The sequence below is a fragment of the Strigops habroptila genome, chromosome Z (assembly GCF_004027225.2).
Source record: "Strigops habroptila isolate Jane chromosome Z, bStrHab1.2.pri, whole genome shotgun sequence".
Lineage (NCBI taxonomy): Eukaryota > Metazoa > Chordata > Aves > Psittaciformes > Psittacidae > Strigops > Strigops habroptila.
Genome location: NC_044302.2, coordinates 63034831 through 63055610, shown reverse-complemented (window position 1 = coordinate 63055610; position 20780 = coordinate 63034831). Strand labels below are relative to the sequence as shown.

At 37.8% G+C, this 20780-nt stretch overlaps 1 protein-coding gene and 1 long non-coding RNA gene across 5 annotated transcripts in view; one reads left to right on the top strand and one right to left on the bottom strand.

The window, feature by feature from the left end:
• PRUNE2 (prune homolog 2 with BCH domain) overlaps nt 1-20780 on the bottom strand; it is a 137195-nt gene that overhangs the window by 19513 nt on the left and 96902 nt on the right. For all 4 annotated transcript variants that reach the window (XM_030512093.1, XM_030512094.1, XM_030512095.1 and 1 more), the window contains exons 10-12: nt 6265-6344; nt 5164-5364; nt 1881-2057 (exon numbers count right to left, since the gene is read on the bottom strand). In XM_030512093.1, the coding sequence (XP_030367953.1) occupies nt 1881-2057; nt 5164-5364; nt 6265-6344 (458 nt within the window). The remainder of the gene's footprint in view (nt 1-1880; nt 2058-5163; nt 5365-6264; nt 6345-20780) is intronic.
• On the top strand, nt 9643-13074 carry LOC115619599. The gene is made up of 3 exons (XR_003995061.1): nt 9643-9712; nt 11623-11806; nt 12886-13074. It is a non-coding gene; the product is annotated as an uncharacterized LOC115619599 (long non-coding RNA).

Sequence of the window (20780 nt, the reverse complement as noted above, 5' to 3'; positions counted from 1 at the left end):
CATAAACACAGTAATTAATACAGTCCTTAATACGCTTTCGTATGGCTAAATTTCAAGCAAAATTTCCAGTTTAGTCAGTGGTGTAACTTATTATTACATCTCACACCATTTCTTTTACAATGGCTAAGTTACTGACCAGCACCCATTCAAAAGTTAAGGAAATGCAAGGTTCTTTATCTTACATTTGAGTGAACTAACAAAACAAGATGTTAGCCATGTAAAATTTGAATCCTGATTATTTCACACCGATAGCTGAGCTCAATGACCTTGACTCCCATCCCTAGACTGTGCATTATTATGTACTTCATAGCTGCCATCAGAGTTGTCTGCCACTGGAAGTAGTCCCTGTTCAACAGTCAAGCAGTGCTCAAGTAAGAGCTACTTCTCCACTCACTAAAATGGATTGGTATTTATCTTTCATAAAAGCTAGTAGAAATGTATACATCAGCATCTAGAAGAACTGTACATGACAGTTTTCACCACAAATGTACCTACTACTTTACAGCATACAAAAACATATAAATAAACACCATTAGCAAGGCCTCAAAATATTTTATGTTTGTTTCCTAAATTATGCCATCTGTGTCTGTTTACCAAACTGTGTCTGAGGTGTCATCACATTCATAAATCTTAGTTGGTGTTGTTACAATGGGAAAATGCTTGGAGGTTTAAACGTCTTTATTAATTCAGATATACCTTCTGCAGACTGGCCACTGTGAACATCTGTAGGCTAGCATTCAGCTGCTTTTAATGTAAATGTGAGAATTTGAGGACTACATCCCCAGGTAATATAATTAACCATAATTTATTTCTGACACTTTTACCAGATAGAGATTCCGCACTGAAAATATACTGAAAACAATGGTTTACCTTTAAATGATGTTACAGATCAGCAATACTGTAACAGAAGCATCCTCATATAAATCATATAAATCCTCATAAATCTTATCTCTTGAGATGCTAAGTTACCTACCTTAGTTTTTGCAGGAATAGAACAACCCATGCTTACTTAATACCTTACTTAACAGCTGGCAAACAGTGTCCCTTAAACGTATAGAATCCAAATATAATCTAAAGCTGAGACACCAAGGAAAAGGGACTTAGAAAGCACTCAGAAAGCTTTGTTTCATTTTCTTCCTTCAATAGCTATAATAATATTTATCCATTTGAATTCACTTATACAGAAGTGTGCTAGTAACACCAGAACTACAAATTCTCTGAGGAGGTCAGGGAGCAGATGAGCAAACAGGACCATATAGCAAGCACATGAGGTGATTTTCCCACTTTAAATGTTTTCTTTGATATGCTAGTTGATAACCATTAACAAATTACATGGAAAAAAAACCCACCCCAAAACAACAGTTGCTGGTGAAATGCTATCTGCTGACAACTATAAATGGCAGAAAAATAACATAAGGAGCTTAGCCAGACAAATGGAAGCCCCAGGGAAAACTATTTTTCCTCTTTTCGCACTCTACTTGTTTAGATCTGTGCACCAACATACATCATTCAGCAAATCACAGAGAACTCCTTCATGCAAAAGTGTTTGCCAAAATCCACAGATTGAAGTTTTCAAAATTTTTTTTTCTGTGCAAAAGATTTTTCCCTTGTTCTAAGACAGTTTTAGCCTACAGTGACCTGACTGTTAGTAATACATGTATGTCAGCTTATTTGTTGCTCCTGAAATTGCTTTATATTTAAAATACTTATCAGTCTTTGCTAAACTGAATTGAAAGCTGGGTTGATTCAGCTATAGCTGAAAAGAAATCTTCTCTCTCTCCTTACCAGTATGATAACCGAACTAAAATAGAAATAAATAATGCTCAATAAAGTATTATTTTTTTACATAAATCTAAATAATGCATTCAGGATTTTCCTACCTCCATGTGAAATGACCTTTTTGTAAGGTTCAATGACTTTCATATCAATTCTTTGTTCTTGTTCTCCAATAACCACTGTTCTCCATAACCTGTTATCTTCTCGCTCTTCTTCAGCAGTGTACTCTGGAATTGATTCAGACTCTTCCTGGGAAGCATCCTTAGTAGCAGTCTGCTCTTCTGAAAAAGAAGAGCATTATTTATGCATTTAAAATTTATGCAATAAAAATTTATGCATTACATCTTCCTGTAAAAGCTCTAAATATTTTCTTTGTTACATGCATTTGGAATAGATGACTGAAATGAACTGGACTTTTACAAAAATGATATAAATAAAAGCAGAATTTGATCATATTACAGTCAGCAAATGAAAAGTTCCAATTTTTTAAAACTTATCATTATCATGAACATAAGAGCAGCGATTATCACTATGCAGAATATCGCCACAAGATTTTTGTATATTTGCATCCAGTTAGTAAAAATGATCAGCTGCTCACTAGACGTATTGCACTGTAGGTCTTTAAAAATCTTCGTGTGGCAGGTGTGAGAACTACGCTAGAAAGCAAAATAGGGAAGTAAAAGTGAACATAGCAATGCTTCTTGCCTACAGAGTAAAGTACCACAGAGCTACAGCTTCTCAACTTTTTCTCAGTTTGTCTCCAATCTCTTCACATCTGGCACCAGCAAACATGAAGAACGCACATCTTTGTCTGCTTCCGTCATGAGATAATGCTGACTCCTTACAAAATAAGCACTGTATTTGCCTTCCCCAGGACCTTTCAGTTGAGATTAAACCCCATTTCCCTCCCACATGTGAAGTACAGAGCAGCCAGGTAATCTGGCCTATTTATACCAGCACATGTGAGAGAACAGGTACATGTAGTCCACAGACACAACGATCACAATAAAAAAGCTGAAAAGGCTGCATGGCTGACAAGAGACTATGAAGTCTCGTAGCACAGCCTCTACTGGATACTCTTTGTTTCAGAAAAGCTGTGAAGTAGTTAACAAAATCTACATCTCCACTGCACACTGACGAGATGGCTCTTAACAAGGAATTTAACTGCATTCCAGTTTTTCAAACTTAATGGCTGGTTACAGAGAAAGTGACATGAAAAGTGATTCTGTCCACAGCTGGAATTATTTAATTTCCTTCTTTACTTATTGTTACAACATACTTTTTTTAATGTGGGGGAAAAAAAATTTGCTTTTTGCACTATTCTTGCTGAAGCACCTTTGCCTTTTGGCTGTGTGCATATTATTAATTTAGCTTCATAGTAATGATTTTGTATATTTTATGCATTACACATATTTGAAGTAAATGAATAAAATCAATGGTTCTTTTTAAAGTATAATTCTGGCTCTGCAGTCACATGTAAGAGCAGAATGTGATCATGTAAGTCAATAGGTAACAGTACATAAAGAAATAGTGATATATATAATGAAATACATGTGTATACATAAACAGCTGCTCAGACATCTTATTTGAAAATACCAAAGAGGTCTATGAGAGTTAAGAAGTAACTAAAAGAAGTTATTTTATTTGACAAGAAGAAGTAAAAAACGCCATGTTTCATGGAAGCCCCCATATTTTTCTATGTATTGATTTATGTTTGGATGCCTCTGATTAACGCTGCTTCTTAAACTACTCACACAAATGGAAGTATATGATTCTTAACACACACTGGTTTATCATAAGAATTAAATAATTACTGAAATCAGGAATAAGACAGTATATTGTGTATATACATCTACGCACACACAACCTATGGACACATACACTAGTGACAATTTTTATTGCTGGCTTATTTTGATAAAACATGATGCTTTTCCTTTTCTACTTTATGTTCCTGGCTCATCTAAGTGGAGGACATTTTACCTATTAAGTATGTCTAAAATCAAACTGCACAACTGTTAAAATGTCACCAAACCCACAGGAACCTTGAGTTCTTAAGACTTAGTTGTTGGAGGAAAGTGGTTCAATCTTAGTAATTGAACGAACCATCACATTTACAAAGCAGCTGAATAGGTGAGAAATAATGCTTGCCATACAACTGCCACCAAAATCACTGGAATTGAATTTATTTACGTGAGGGCTTAAAGGCAAAATCTGTTCCACTGCAGACAGAGATTTTTGCTCTTACACAGTGGTCACAACAGTCTAAAAACTGCAAGGACGCTGCTCCTCTGTGTGTGTATGTGTTAGTTTTAACCTTTGCCACAAAATAGTCTAACCATCAAGCAACTCATCCCTATGCTCTGCCTCTATCCATAAGGAAATCAGCCTTCTAATGAGAAGTGACATTAGAGATGCTCATGCATGATTGAATACACAGTAATGCCTCTTTGGCAATATCACTTAAACTGATGCAACTGTTCTTGTATGCTCCAAAATGCATACAATTTTTAAACTATAGTGACCTCAGTACCAATAGAGAATTTAAATGCAAAGAAAAATTTAGTTTAAATTGATCCATTTTTAAAGTTTCTTTCTGTTGTAGATTGCAAAATGGTCACACTCATTTTCCCCTGAAATAGCTTAGGATCTTTATGCTATGCCATTAGTGAGTACAGTTTTTACATGATTCTTAAGGTATTAGCAAGGAATGAGTGTGAATACTCTATTTCATACATCATGAGTCTACGTGAGTAAGACAGTGTAAAACACTTCTACACCCCATAAGAGAAAATCATTAATATTGAAGGACGACTGAACTATCCATTGCACACTTCAGTGTGCATCTATACTGTACAACTAGCCCCGCTGAGAAAGCATATCTAAATTGGTGGAATGAAGAATTCCATTGTTGCATCACCAGAGCTAGCTTTACCATGATATGCACACACCTTCCATGTCTCATCTTTCCAACCATACATAGGAATAGACAAAGACCTTTCTCATCAACAAAAAACCTCTCTCACCACACTGTGATTGTTCTCTAGAATAGAGAGCAACTGCTTTCTCCTTCCTGAAAACAAATCTTACCTCTTTTCAGGTAAGTCCTATGGTACTGGACAAAGACAAGACTTTGAATTTGAGTCTCTCTAGGTAGCTTTACTTATTTTATTTGATCAGCTGTTCTACGTTTTTCTGCACTCTGCATAAGCAGAAATGTATTACTTTACACAGGGGAAGAGAGGTTAAAAGACAGCAGACAATAAAAATATCTGGACACCTAGCATTAACTCTCAGAGTTTTAACCATATTCATAGCCTGACAGACATGAGACTGATCATGTAAGCCGGAATGAAAGATGAAATCTGCATTTACAATCTAGAACATTACCTTGTCCAGGGTATTCAAAAGAGTCTGCTTCATCAGGAGTGTCAAGGTCATCTACATTGATGTCAATTTCATCCGGCGTATCCAAATTATCATCAGAAAGTATAGACCCTTCACTCTGGTCCAAAGAGAGATTGATATTTGGAGCAGTGAGCTTTATCCTTCTGGGATGGGAACCATTAAGATCAAGAGAATTGGGAGGTTCTGAAGAAAGAGGAGGAAAAAAAGAACTTTATCTCCTCCGTGTACAATTAATTTCCCAGAATACTGGGACAGATCAATTTTAGTAACACCAAGCCAATTAAGACCACCTAACATAAACCAGAAATATCAACATTAATGTTTAGAGAAATAAAAAAAGCATCTACAGGAATGGCAGATGTAGCTGGCAGTTCTTAAATTATCCAAAATCCAGATTCTTTTTTTTGCAATCATCAGATGAAAATCAAGCCTTGGACATGCTGTGATTCACAATGTTTAAGAACTTAAAGAGCAATATACAGATCAATTAAGTGGCAAAGCAAGACACTGTTGAATTCTGGAAAAAAATCATCTGTGTGAAAATCGTCTATAAATATTTGGTTTCTTATACACTTGGTGCTATTCGAATACTGCTGATTTTCAAGTAGCCGTGCCTCAGGTTTCAAGTATAAAATATCTAATTCAATACAGTAACAGAATAAAAAATACCCCTGAGTGTCTTAATCAGTCTTAAATAAAAGAGTCTTCAACAAGACAAAAGCTAGTTACAGCTTTGCCACTTGCCCCTGCATCACATGGCACATTTCAAGCTGTTCTGTCTGAAGCATTCTAATGCTAACTTAGTTTACTCAGACTGCAGCCAAATCTAGGATAAATAACAGAGGCTACTTAAACATCACAAGGACTAAACAAATCATGATAACAATGCACAAGAGAAAATGGCACACTACAGTTATAATTTCTCAAGTGAAGAAAAAACCTGACTAAATAAAGTGAACCTAACACTTTTTCTTGTTAACACCAAACTGATTCTTTATCAGCATAGAAACATCCTTCTCGTTGTATAATTAAATGCTAAGGGAGTAAGATATAATTAAGAACATAAGTAAGAACTTCTCTCACCAGGTCTCATCTCTGTAGAACTTGGGCTTAGTACACCCTCAGCAAAGGAGATGTCCATTCCCACATCCTCTTGTACCAACCTGAGAGTTAAAATACAAAGCAAAATCTTAAAGAGATGCACAGGTTGACCTTGTTATCAGTATAGCCCATGTGTATAGCTCATACAGAACCAAGATTTTCCTTAACAATGCCAGTTCAGAAGTCTGTCCACAAATTGAGGTGAGAAACAAACACAGCTGTTGTAATTTCTGCTGTGCTGTTCTCTACCCCTTATTTATGCAAATATATGTAGAGCCCTTGAAGAATACAGGTCACACATAGCCACTCTGACACGATCAAGACATAGCACCGAATAATAACAGGCTGGCAAACAGCAATGTTTCTCGTTTTATACAAATGAAGCTGGTCTTTTGTCATCAGGCAAACCAGACATATCACTGCAGGGAGCTTCAGCAACTCTGCAAACTGCATGCCAAAGTTAAGAGTTCTACATCCGTATCTTCATTGCTGCACATACAGTTACTGTATAGCAAAAATGAGATCTTGAGTGTGTTTTTTTAATCTTTTTATATCATCTGTAATTTAGAGCAATTTTGACCCAAATCAGTCATCTTCTAATACTGATAAAGCTGATGTCCTGCATTGAAAGAGTACAGAAATCACAAAAGTGAGAACCAAAACTACATCATAGATTTTCAAGACTAAAATGTTGCAAAATATCCTATCTGGACTCCATTTTAACGAAGATGCTAAAAGATTACATTTAACATACCTACACAAGACAAGTAAAAGGCATTAAGTACGGAAATAATATCAAAGGTGGTTTAAAATGAATTGACCTGAATCATAGAATCATAGAATCATAGAATCGTAAGGGTTGGAAAGGACCTTAAGATCATCTAGTTCCAACCCCCTGCCATGGGCAGGGACACCTTTCCCTAAACCATGTGGTCCAAGGCTCTGTCCAACCTGGCCTTGAACACCACCAGGGATGGAGCATCCACAACCTCCCTGGGCAACCCATTCCAGTGCTTCACCACCCTCACTGTAAAGAACTTCTTCCTTATATCTAATCTAAACTTTCCCTGTTTAAGTTTGAAGCCATTACCCCTTGTCCTACCACTACAGTCCCTAAGGAAGAGTCCCTCCCCAGCATCCTTGTAGACCCCCTTCAGATACTGGAAGGCTGCTATGCGGTCTCCACACAGCCTTCTCTTCTCCAGGCTGAACAGCCCCAACTCTCTCAGCCTGTCTTCATATGGGAGGTGCTCCAGCCCTCTTGTCATCCTCCTGGCCCTCCTCTGGACTCGCTCCAACAGCTCCATGTCCTTTTTATGTTGAGGACACCAGAACTGTACACAATACTCCAAGTGAGGTCTCACAAGAGCAGAGTAGAGGGGCAGGATCACCTCCTTTGACCTGCTGGTCATGCTTCTTTTGATGCAGCCCAGGATACGGCTGGCTTTCTGGGCTGCAAGCACACACTGCCGGCTCATGTTAAGCTTCTCGTCAACCAACACCCCCAAGTCCTTCTCCTCAGGGCTGCTCTGAATCTATTCTCTGCCCAACCTGTAGCAGTGCCTGGGATTGCCCCGACCCAGGTGTAGGACCTTACACTTGGCTTGGTTAAACTTCATAAGGTTGGCATCTGCCCACCTCACAAGCGTGTCAAGGTCCCTCTGGATGGCATCCCTTCCCTCCAGCGTATCAACCGAACCACACAGCTTGGTGTCGTCGGCAAACTTGCTGAGGGCGCACTCAATTCCACTGTCCATGTCGCCAACAAAGATGTTGAACAGGACCGGTCCCAACACCGATCCCTGAGGGACACCACTCGTTACAGGTTTCCAACTGGACATCGAGCCATTTACCACAACTCTTTGCGTGCGGCCATTGAGCCAGTTTTTTATCCACCAAGTGGTCCATCTATCAAATTGATGTCTCTCCAATTTAGAGACAAGGATGTCGTGCGGGACAGTGTCGAACGCTTTGCATAAGTCCAGGTAGATGACGTCAACTGCTCCGCCCCTGTCCATCAGTTCCGTGGCTCCATCATAGAAGGCCACCAAATTGGTCAGGCAGGATTTCCCCTTAGTGAAGCCATGTTGGCTGTCACCAACCACCTCGTTGTTCTTCATGTGCCTTAGCATGTTTTCCAGCAGAAACTGTTCCAAGATTTTGCCAGGCACAGAAGTGAAACTGACTGGTCTGTAGTTCCCTGGGTCTTCTACCTTCCCCTTCTTGAAAATGGGGGTTATATTACCCTTCTTCCAGTCATCGGGAACTTCACCTGACTGCCAGGATTTTTCGAATATGATGGACTGTTTTCATGTCTACTTTCTATTCAAGTATTTTACAAAATGCTTGCTGGGAGGATGGCTCAAACGAATATAGGAAACATTTCACAATTTTCAGGACACTCTTGACAGCTTCCAAACTATCTGCACTAAACATGTATGAATCAAAAAAATCTTCATTTATCAAAATAATTATAGCAATTTTTCTATATTCCTGTTCCAAAGTATTTTTAATATCCCCCCCCCTCTTTTTCCCCACAAAAGCTGAAGAACAGGTAATTTTTACATTTTGATTAACAGATCTGTGATGAGATCAAAGATGGTCCTTTTCCCTGCCACAGCATCAGCTAGCTCTGTTGTAAATGATTCAGCTCAATGGATCTGAATAGGCTTTGCTTGTTGCTCCTGCAGTTTCTTCCTACCCTTGCTTTCCCCATGAGAACTACCCTCATTATTTTACTGTGTTTAGACAAGACTCTTCTGGCCAATCATTGCATCAGAGTATGAGTATAATTTCTGTGATTTCTTGTTAATATGATATAGCTTACATATAAATGTGTACATGTAGGCCTGCCTATAAGTGAGCCAAAGGCTTCACTATGCTTGATGTTACAAAAGATCTTTATCTCAAGATCTATACCATTGAATTCCCAATACAGACAAGCGAACTAGTGAATTCCCACTTTTCCCATAAGGCCATAGAGAATACAGACAATATAAAGCTACGGTCAAATATGTTTGTGCTGCTCAACTCAAGACCAGGCCTTGTCTCTCAGTAAAGCAGACACATATTAATCTTGCTAATTTTACTAGATTTATCCCCACATACTGTAGAGTACATCTTTCACAAATAAAAGATTAACTTTTATTTCACAAATAAAAGATTAACTGCTTAATGGTTTCTACAAAACATGCTAATTCTGGAATATGTTTAACTACTGTCAAGTAAGGCTTGAAATATTCTTTCTTTTTGGGTATACAATGGAACAGTAAAGAAATTTGATCAAAGCATCCTGCTCATGAATAAAATGAATGGCACAGATTAACTGTAATGTACTATTTCCCTTTTTTCTGCTCTGTAGCATCATCTGTGTTCAGAAGCTGTACAGAAAAATGATACAGAGAATACCATCAGAATTTACTTAGAAAAGGTAAGTAAGTCATTAGAGTCTTTGGCTTTTGTTGGTGTCTGTTCAATTCATAATAAAATATGTGTAATGAAGTCTAATTTATTAATCTGAATTTAGCAGAGACAAATCTGAATTCTAATGAAGCACTGTAAGTTACAGCCAGATATGGTAAGAAACCATAGTGGTGGAAAAAACGTGGAGAAAAAATGAAAACTTCTAACTCTTTTTCAATTTAGATTAAGATTATATTTGGGGCTTAATGAACCTTTCCAAACATAAAACAATGGAAAGTTCTCGGATTAAAGCAGCTCAGTACTAGTCAGATGATGACTTATGTGTACCCAGGAGTATATAGTTTGGCTGGACATAACAGGATTTTGACACTAACATATAAACCATTCACGGTTACAAAATATCTTATGGCCTTATCACACAAAATTCCTTACTGGACAGGCTGCAGAAATATATTCAGGAAATTATTTGAAAGGCAATGCTCTTTTTTCAAGCTGTGTGAAGAGTACGCTATGGGAAGACAGGGAATTTTCAGGTTTTCTATATTAAAAAGAGATGGTATTCTTTGCAGTAAGCCTTGTAAAAAATGTTTGAGCAGAATGAAGATCATCTTCTCTGTATGATAAGAGCATGACTGGATTTTCTACGCTCTATCCCTACGGAAACAGTGACAATTATTATCTGAAAAGAGCAATTTCCAACAAGTAACTAATGCAGATTTTTGAGTGCTGCTGAAAATTTTTACAGTGCCTGGGACCAAATTATCCTTAGTCATGACATTTCTAGGATTGCCTCAAGATTGCTTTTCTCCCAGTGGCTTCTTTATATTTCTTCTTTTTTTCCCCTCTTTTTGATGCATATGCACTTGGAGCTGGCACTGCTGCTTTCTCTATAATCTCTTGTACTTTCACAACATATATTTCAAATGTTTTTCTGCTTTCAGTGGGACCACGGCAGCTGAGTTAAACCAGAGTTTTATATTACAGTTATGTTTACAAGAATGGTACATTTCTAGGGGATTGAAAGATAATGTGTTTCATATCCTTTTGTTTGAATTTCTGCTGAAATACAGCTCTGCTATAGACAGTAGCTTGCTTAAGGATTGCAAGTAAACAGGATCAGAATTTGTTTGAGAATCTCTAACTTTATTTTGATGGCACAGGATTTTGAATGTCAATAATCCATATTGTTTATATTGGGATATTTGATTTGGGAAACAAGAGTCTGTAGTCCTGAAAGATCTGAAACAAGGCAGTTCAAGCCCAGCTACCAAAAGCATTGCTGACACAAGAATATCCATCGTATTTTCAATCAGATAAAAGTTGGCATCTCTTTTCAGAATTTTCTTAGCTGAGATTAGATTTTAACTTTTTTTTATTATTATTATTTTTATTGTGTCAGGTTCTTATTTACTGTCAAATAGCAGTCAACAGGCTTTTCTGAGAGGAGAGAGTCTGACTCTGGACTTAGTCATATTTTTCCACACCGCTTGTGCTTTACCCAAACAGATTAAAGATTCCTTGCCAGACATACATACTCCATGTTCAATGGAAGTTTGTATTTTTTAAAAGCCATACTAAATATTTTTTCAGTCATAAATTTATGGGTAATACAGGCATCTTTCACACCTGGTGGGTTTAGGAAGCTGGTCACAGACCATGGCTTCTGTGACACTGTACTTCAACATATGGCTCCAGACTCCCCATCACTGTGAGAATAAGGAAGACACAGATGAAGATTGTTATCTACAGACACAGCTCCCCATTTTCTGATGGATTTGAGAGCATGCTATGCTGAACAGCTCAACACCTTGTGGAGTGATTTCAGCCTGTGCACAAGCTCTCAGAACTCAGCACGACCTCTAATAATGGACTCCAGAAACATAAATTGAGCAACTAACATTTCTTCCTTTCCCACAGACTACTTCAAATACAACCAAAATTCTGGCTTACACAATTCCTTGCCTTCCACAGAGGTGCAGCAGATGCCATGGGTGATGTCGTCGAAAGCAAAAGAAAACACTTTCGGGTTTTTTTCCCTCCAGTGAATGCTCCTTATTGAAGAAGTAAATTAAGTTACTTTAGAAAGCTCCATTCTAATCAGGTATGATTCACTGGATTGATAAAAAAAAAAAAGGATCTTTCACTTGGAACAGAGGTCAAGATCAAATAAGCTTTTTGCGTCATAAATGATTTCTTTTATGCGGTACACAGACTAGTCATTTAAGGATCAGCTGCACAAGGAATCAAGTTACTGCATATTTGCTTTGATAATTCAGATCTACATACTTGTTCAGAAGTAGCTAAAAACCCTGTTTCCCAAAGGTGGATCAGAGAGAGATACCAAATTCTAATGAAACAAGGAGAGGCTGTCCGCTGAAATACTTCCCTTGCTCTTTCATGGTTCAGACTTAATTACAGCACAAAAAACTAATATTTAAATAATTTTTAGTGCCCTCTCAAATCAGTATGTCTCAGAATAAAAGTTACCCTTCCTGACTTTTCTAGGTACAGCAGCATTCTGCTAGTTTGGAAAGAGCAGCTCTGAATATTCATAGCAATATGTCATAATCCCTATGGGCTATATTGCCTCACCCTTGTGTCATATGTGATATATCACCAGTTTCCCAAGCTGCTATGCAACTATTACATATCAAGAAGTTAATTTATTTAGCCTAAAACAAGTAATCTCTCCAATGGGTTGCTCTGAATGAACACATATGACTTGTAAAAGACAGCAACATTATACCCAACTGTGACCATCACCTTTCTAAAGTGAATGCCTCCACTCCAACCCATCACAACTTGCTCAGCAGTTGGACTTTAAATTATACACATTTTCCAGGCTTCTGTACTCACAAATGCTAAAGTTAAATCTGAAGTGGAGCCCATAGCTGCCAAACACTTTTCCTAGAGAAGTGAATCTTGTTTCTTCCATGCTGTTCCCTTTATACACAGAAATACTTCTATGCTTAAATTTTCACAAGATGTTGAAAGTTTTTATAAAGATTCAAATTGTGATTAGTAAAAGGAATTACATGAATGAAGTCACCTCAGTTTATATTAATACATGCTTGTTTTGGAAACTAAATGGGAGGAGGGGAGATGAAGTAGAATGAAAAAGTTATTCAGAGTATAGACATCTGGCTTTTTTCATAATCTCAAATTCCACACACTACACAGGTACACCCTAGTTGTGGATGAAATAAAAGTCCTGCTTATAGCTCACTGTCTGACTGGTTTGCAGTGGAAAACTGAGCTGTTTTGAGGAACAATGCATGAACTGTGAAATTGTAGGCACAAAAACAAGGTAAGAGAACTCAAGGTTCTTTCTGAGTTGCTTTTGCGTACAAAGTACTTTTCCTTTGAACCCCTCCCATTCCCACCCTGTAACACCACCCTTATGCAAGCAGAGACCAGGAAAGGATAAACAAGAACCTGAGGGATTGAACATGACAGTGCAGTACTTTTCTTGGAAGGTATGAAAAAGCCCTTGGCATTTATCCAGCAGTGCCCGTCTCCTAACTCTTGAGTGTGGCTCCATCTGAAAGTGCCCCTATAATTAAACATAGCTAAGTGTTTTGCCAGTCCAAGGCTGGAGCTCACAGTACCTTGTGTAAGCCCATCTCTGGCCTTTCCACTGTCAGAGGCAACCTACTGATGGCTCTCACAGCATTTTCATTGCTCCACCTGGAAGATGTCTAACCTCTTTTGGACAAAATGAGAATGCTCTTTGTCCATACTCAGAAGTAATAAAAACCCACAAGAGTGGAGCCTAAAGCAAATCTTCAGGCACTCCACAAATTGGAACTTACACAAAGCTATATTCCTCTTCAATTTACAATTCTGTGCTACAGAAAGTTATGTAAATTTAAAGCCAAAATATCTCACCAGATAGCTGACTTACAAGGGGTGTTTTGCTATCATCTGTCTCTCTAGCTACTCCAACATTCACCTCACCGCATATAGAAGAATAGCGAAACCCATTCTGTTGTCACAATTAAACACTTGACACATTATTCGATTTTTAGAACAGAAACTGTTTTGCTGTTTTACATTTATACCCAAATAAAACATCTTTCCCTTTCTTTTGTATGCTACATATGTGTGCTCTAAGATTGTGGCTTGTAATTGCTATTCCATTTCTGTTCAGAAAAAAAGCCAAGAGATTAGAAGTTCATAGACCCTTGCTACAACAGTCTCTTTTAAAACAAGAGCAAGTATCCACTTTTCTGAAATTATTACTCTTTCTTGGAATGCTCAGAAAAGACACAATATAGTCATTCTGTGCTTTGTTTTAAATAGAGGATGGTTCTTCTGGTTATAGACTCCACAAACTATGTCATAACTGAGATGTGTTACACCAGAGACCTTTAATGCTAATGGACTAATTACAGATCCTAATTTAATGTGCATGTGTTTGAATTTTGATGCTTATCATCCATGCAAGATGGGTAGAAATGTTCTATAAGCAAAGTCAGAGAACTGTTGGACATACTTCAATATCAACCATGTCTATATCCAAAAGCAGATGCTACATGAAATAAAGTGTTAGTATATAAAGCAGAAAAATAAAATCTGACAAAATATGACAAAAAAATATTTAGTCTGAAGAAGGTTTGATGAAAATACACATAAAGAAACAAAAAAAGAAGCCAGGAACATTTGACCCAGAAAACCCAACTGGATTATGCACTAAAATAAGAAGAAAAACATTAGCAAATGCACCCACTAAAAACAACCCCCAAAATTACTTCCTAAAACTAGTCCTTTGCCTCAAAACTTCCAGACAATAAACAAAAATTTCTACAGCTGTTTATTCAGAGATAAAGGAAACTACAGTGTGAATTTTTTTAGGTTCAGCAGAATTAATGATCCCTAAACTGTAGTGGAGTATGCAACAAATCAAAGTGACATACACCGTGCAGGATTCCGTCACTACCAGTCAGAAGACTATGCTTCAACTACATCCACATACCAAGAAAATAAGCATTTTGGAAAGCATCCACTCCAGGATATCTGAGACTAGGAAAAAAGTCATTACTTTTACTCACAGCTGTATAAAATAATCATACTGTATACAGGTGACTTGTAAAAATGAATTAATTTTATAACTTCCAAAGAGCTGCATTTAGCAACCATATGTTAGTATTCTAAATGAACTGTGTTTCTATTGCTATTTATTTGGTAGCTTCTTCATCACAAATTAATGCACGAAAAATCTACAGACTGAGCACTGGAATTTATGTATAGTGTGAGACTTTTATTCCCATTTCTGGATGCAAACCAAAAAGCCAGAAAAAAATTATCTGTGGTGCTTTGTTTGAGCCAAAAGCTTTATTAATCAAACATCTGTGCGAATGTTAACTAATCATTCTCGTACTGCTGCACAGTGGATAAACACATGCTGATATTCCCATTTTACAGAAAAACATGTCACTAACTTTCTCAACAGCCACAGAATAAACCATTGCTAAAAATTAGTAAAAGTCATAACTTCCTTGGTTTTCACACCAGATTTAAAGCTTCTTTTACTGATTATACTGTCACTTTGTGTTTTCTATGTGCTGAGTTTTTACTTAATTTTCAGCATCAAAGTTGGATGAAAAAGTTAGGCATTTCTGTAAGAGGTAATATTCTTTCTGTAGGAAAACCCTGTATTCTGGCCAGGAGAATCGTTTTTTCCATTTGTTTGCATTTTCAGTATGTTAACTGAAAACAGGTTAAAATTCTCACTTTGAGCCACTGACTGAATTTTTTAACCATTCCTTATGAAAATGTTTCCTAGTCTCCAATCAAATTCAGTGGTTAGTATCTGTTTATCTACTCATCTTTTTCCTTGTTCCTCTTCTAAAATACATACTTAATTATACCCACGTAGCCAGTCACAGTAGTAGACTCTCCTGTCTGCTCTTATCAGTTTAAGACTGTTAAAAAACAGCTGCTATTCTTAAGCACACGTTGCTGTTTTCACCGCTGCTAGACAGCCACAGGCTGTCTGTCCTGAATCCTTGCCAGCTCCCTCCCTGTGTCACACAGCACAAGAGAAGCAGACAAAACCAGGGAGGGATGCAGAGAGCCATGAAGGGACAAATCTAAGTAAATGGATGAGTGATAATGGGATTCACTAGGCTATTTGAGCAACCTTACACATATGACCATGGATGAGGAAGGCTTACGTAAGGAACTCAGGGCTCCATGCTTCTTCTATTATCTGTCAATTTCAGACACATGAAGTAAAAAGGCATCTCAATACAGAATGAGGGAAACTGGATTTAAGTCCCAAAACTAGATGTCTTGTTGAAATGGGGTCTCAGGAATGCAAGCCAGGCTGATGCTGCCTGCAGCAGATCCCTGAATACCCAGATGTTTCTTCCTAGGGGTTTGTCAGCAGGTCATAGGATGCTACAGGAAAGACGGTGCAATCCAATGAACAACTATTTAACACCTTATCTTGTCCTTTCTGCATCCCCAAGCATCAGTAACCATGCAGCATTCAAACACTGCTCTTGAGATACAACAATTAGTCCTTTCTGGTGCTTTTCAGAGCTGCTTAATCACTTCAGCATTTCCAAACATTATTTAACATACCTTGGACAACAGCTTTTTAAGTTAAAGATAAGGGATTATTCACTGTTACAGAAGAGAAATGGAGAAATTAAGTTTGAAATTATTCATGAGTTGTGAGTTCCTGATATGTGATGCTTAATAACCTTAGGATTTTTTTCTGACTATGTAACAATCTAGAACATCTTCTATATTTCACTACTGATCATCATGACTACCTGCCACTGAAAAAGACTAGCATAGTCAGACCCCATGATGCTTCACTTTGGCATCTAGAAAAAGAAGAAATCAGACACGGGTCAGAACAGAAGGACATGGGAGATTCAAGCAGCTGCTGACTCCTGGTGACCTGCCCCACACCTCATAACACCTTCATGGCATGGACATGGACAGCAGACGATTCTTTAGGGCAGTGTTACCCTACTGTACCCATGAAATAGCACTGTTTCCAGCCATGCCTCTTACAGTGGAGAGCAGAACCTACTAGACATTTCCTAGTATCAGCATTTTAATAATATTCTCTTAACTCAGTATTCTGTATGCAAAATCAGGCAGAGAGTTAACAAATTCTAAGGTAGAAGTAACATGCAACTTGGCATGTATTGCTCTGCTTTGGCATTGCATTCACATATCACCACATGGTCTTGTTTTCAGAGCAGAGGCTTTCCTCTGTTACGTGCCCAGCTCAATGCTCCTTAATCTTTACTGAGCCAGTGGAAAAGTGCCAGAATTAACACCACGAAGTTGGGAAGCCTGTGTGACAGGTGCTCCTCCATCAGTGTTGGTCTGTCAGAGAACTATGTAGGTTCAGAGCCGTATTAGCATTTAGAAGGCCTGTTTAAACTTATCTGATCTCTCTGCTCTTAATAAATGTTAATATTCTACAAATAACATCTAGACGATCTGTTAATCTGTTCAACCACTGCTGAACAAGCACTACAAATACACTGTAATAAGGTAATGCCAGCAGAGAAAGTGAGAGTTAAATTAATCTCATGTAAAAGATCCTTATGTATAATCTGAAAATACATTTTGTTTGAAAAATCATATTTTTAAATATTTATTAATAAGCCAGGCCTAATCACAGACCTGGAACCTGATGCCCACCTTCCACTTTCATTGAACAATTAACTATTCCTTCAGAAAACTCAATTTTAGTTTTCCTCACTTTAAAACCAGATTTCCTTCCAGCATGTACGGCTCACAGGAACCATTTTCCTGCCATACTGTGCTGTCAAGACCATTCATCAGGGTACCTGCAGCTCCAAATGATGCAATTGGCACATGAACAGCACTTGAAAAAGCAGCATGCACTTTATTCCCAATGCAGCCATCTGCACTTTCAGGAAGTATGCTAAGGCTTTGAGAGTAGTTAATGGGTAGAAGTTGCAGGATCGGAAACAGAAAAAGTTTTACATTTTACACTCTACTGAGATTCTCCAGTGGAATTGTGAGAACTCCTCTCCAACTATTATTACAACCTACACCTTATGAAGCACATTTACTTCCAAATTAAGACATGCTAAAATGCCTCAGACTGCTCTTAACCATTACTAATAACCATTATTCTGCAACTATGCTAACTTCTGAGCCCCAGTGGCCATTTCCTGTTTTCTACTTGGCTTTTCTGTAATGCTGTCAACTTTTTGCATTGCTTAATGGATTTGTTTCTCTGCATGTATGAATGCCAGCATGTAAAATGACGATTACCATACTATACTACCCAGAATCAAGTATTTTAACAAAGCATCTTACATCAGGTGAATTCTGTCTTGCTTGGATGATAAAATGTATTTAGGGATGATTTTCAGAACTGCAAATCGTAACTCTTTTAACACCAAGATGTACAGATTTGTAGCGCTCTACACTTTACTGATCTGTTTATTAAATACTAATATTTGCAAACATTATTACTTTTCTAGCTCTACTTTGATTTCAAGTTCAGCCTTTGCACAATTTACAATATGCTCATAGACAGGAAAAGATAAATGGCAACATTTTTTTTTTATACTATATGACTTCTATCTTTTCCTCCCTTTTTCCTCCGGTCTTATTTATGACTTCATTCCTTACCCTTCTCAAACAACTTCTATTCCATCAATTATTTAAATCTTGATAATTCATTCATTTTCTCTTTTCTTCTCACTTCTGTGTCAGTGTACTGCCAAATTTCCAGCTTTCCATCTTTTCCATATTTATGTAACAATGATTTCACAATTTATGTATGATGTTCAATGTTACTATAATTTAGATTCATATCTTACCTACTGCAGCAAACCTTCAAATAACTAACAACTACATTTTCCCTATCCCGGCTATGACACCTAATGGGTGTCATACTAACTGAATTACTAACTGAAAAATTCCCATCTATATTGGGTGATTTACAACTTGGGAAAAACCCAGGAAAAGCCCAACCATGAGCCAGAGGAGACACCTAATCAAGGCACATAAGCTCTACTGAAGCACTAAAACTGCTACCAAGTAAGACAGTCCTGCAACCTGCTTCCACTGGCAGGTTGTCCAGGGCAGTAAATGTTGTCAGACTCTGTAAGCAGGTCTGAAAAGGCAAGTGCTAAGGGAGACAAAGAAAGCCGTCAGTTAGCTTCAGAGGCAGAACTCTGCCACTGAGTTGGAAGCGCCACAGAAGCAGCAGGAAGATAAAACCCAACCAAAATGTGGGAGAGAAGATAATGCCACACATAGCAAAAATGCTTTCTGTGAAAGAGCCAGAGTGACAGGAAATGCCAGACTAAAGAAGTAATGTTCAGGAACCATATGAGAAAATGGGGCTCCTTCTTACCCCCTATGGCACTCTTCATACATTATGGCTTCGGAAATATAAGGGTCTACTGCTTTAGACCAGCAGGCAAAGGTATATCCTGATGCTGCTCATCACCCTTTAGAGTTTGCTGACACTGTTTGCTGATAAGGAGAGTGATGTTGTTCTTGTAGGACACAGCTTTCATCCAGTAACCTGAAATAAAAGTCTGATCTGTTGCTGCCTATTTTCACAGTTACAGTGGCTATAGAGACGACTGCAATCTATATGACATGTTCAGAACTGATTGGTAATATCTGAACAAGTCAATTCATAAAATCCCACAACAGCTAAGCCATTTCTTTTAATGTCCAAAGGAAAAGCAAGTAGATAAACTAAGATATCTGTCAAGCAACTGGACTGTTGCTCGCATCCTCCCCTCTGCATTGGTCTCATTTGTTGCTGCAGTAGCACTGTATTTTTCTGGATATTTGTACAGGCTCTGACAGGAAGTATCTCCAGTGCTGAAGACACTATAATGATAATGATAATGATAAAAACAGCTTTATCAATATTCACAGGTGCTGACAAAATCGTATTCTCACCTATATATGCTTTCTTGGTAAGTTTGAGAGCTGCATCTTTTACCTGAACAAAGTCTATGGCTTCAAGATTGATTCCCCACCACCCCCCCCAAACATATTACAAGCTGTTAAATAACATTTGCTCTCTTGTTAATGCTGAATACTACGGAGATGCCACAAGAGCACAATAGACTGCTTTTAGCAGGACCTAATTTTTTATAGTGAACTTATGCAAAAACTGTACTTGCCTCTAACTACCTGAATTTTTTATAATATTGTCCAGATTTATATAAGGCCAAATAACAGCCAGACTCATCAAAGACAGGAATAAAAAGGCTATTTTAGAACTTAGTCCTCCCCTGCCCAAGAGTGAAGCAGTGAAAGCCATGGGTGAGAGTAGTGGGACACAGCAGCCCTGGAAAAACTATTTTGGTGGGGTAAGGATTAGTGTGTGTCTTCCCCTCCTCTCCCAATTGTCTTAATGTCTCCTGAGCTGTGTGCATCCTCCCTTTCTCAACACAGCTCTGCTTCCCAAGACAATAAAGAAGACGTCCAGAAACTACATCTCTGCCTGCCCCCCACTTAGAACGATTCTGGCTAAATACACCTACCAAGCCTGCATATGTTTCCTTTCAGTGTTGCTCTAAGTAGCTAATTTTTAGACATTCTCTGCATTTTCAATGCCTCCTGTACATCACTATCATTTGTTTGCTTACCACACTTAAAACTGCGTAATATTTTCACACCTTCTTCGCAGACAAAAAGCATAAAGGAGCTGAATCAAGCTCCTATAATTAAATTGAAACAAAAACACTGCCTGTAGCAATTAACTTCTGCAGTAATTTTTCAGTCTTCTTAGCACTGAGGTTATTGCTGCATCCTTGATTGGTTAACCTTCAAAGATTATATATTCTGTTCACTGCAACATTTCAAGAGGACATTGCAAAAAAAAAATCAAAAATCATATGCTTCAGTTGATAGCAAAACCTCTGAAAACAGTACCACTCTCAAGCAGTCTACTATGACAGCTATCACAAACAATCTCTATGCCAGTAATTAAGCAGTCTTAAACACAAGTTATCCACTGACAATGCCCAACATTAATTCTGTTTTTTCCCCATCGTATCCTCACAGCTAGGCAAACAAGCTGAAAATAACATAACATG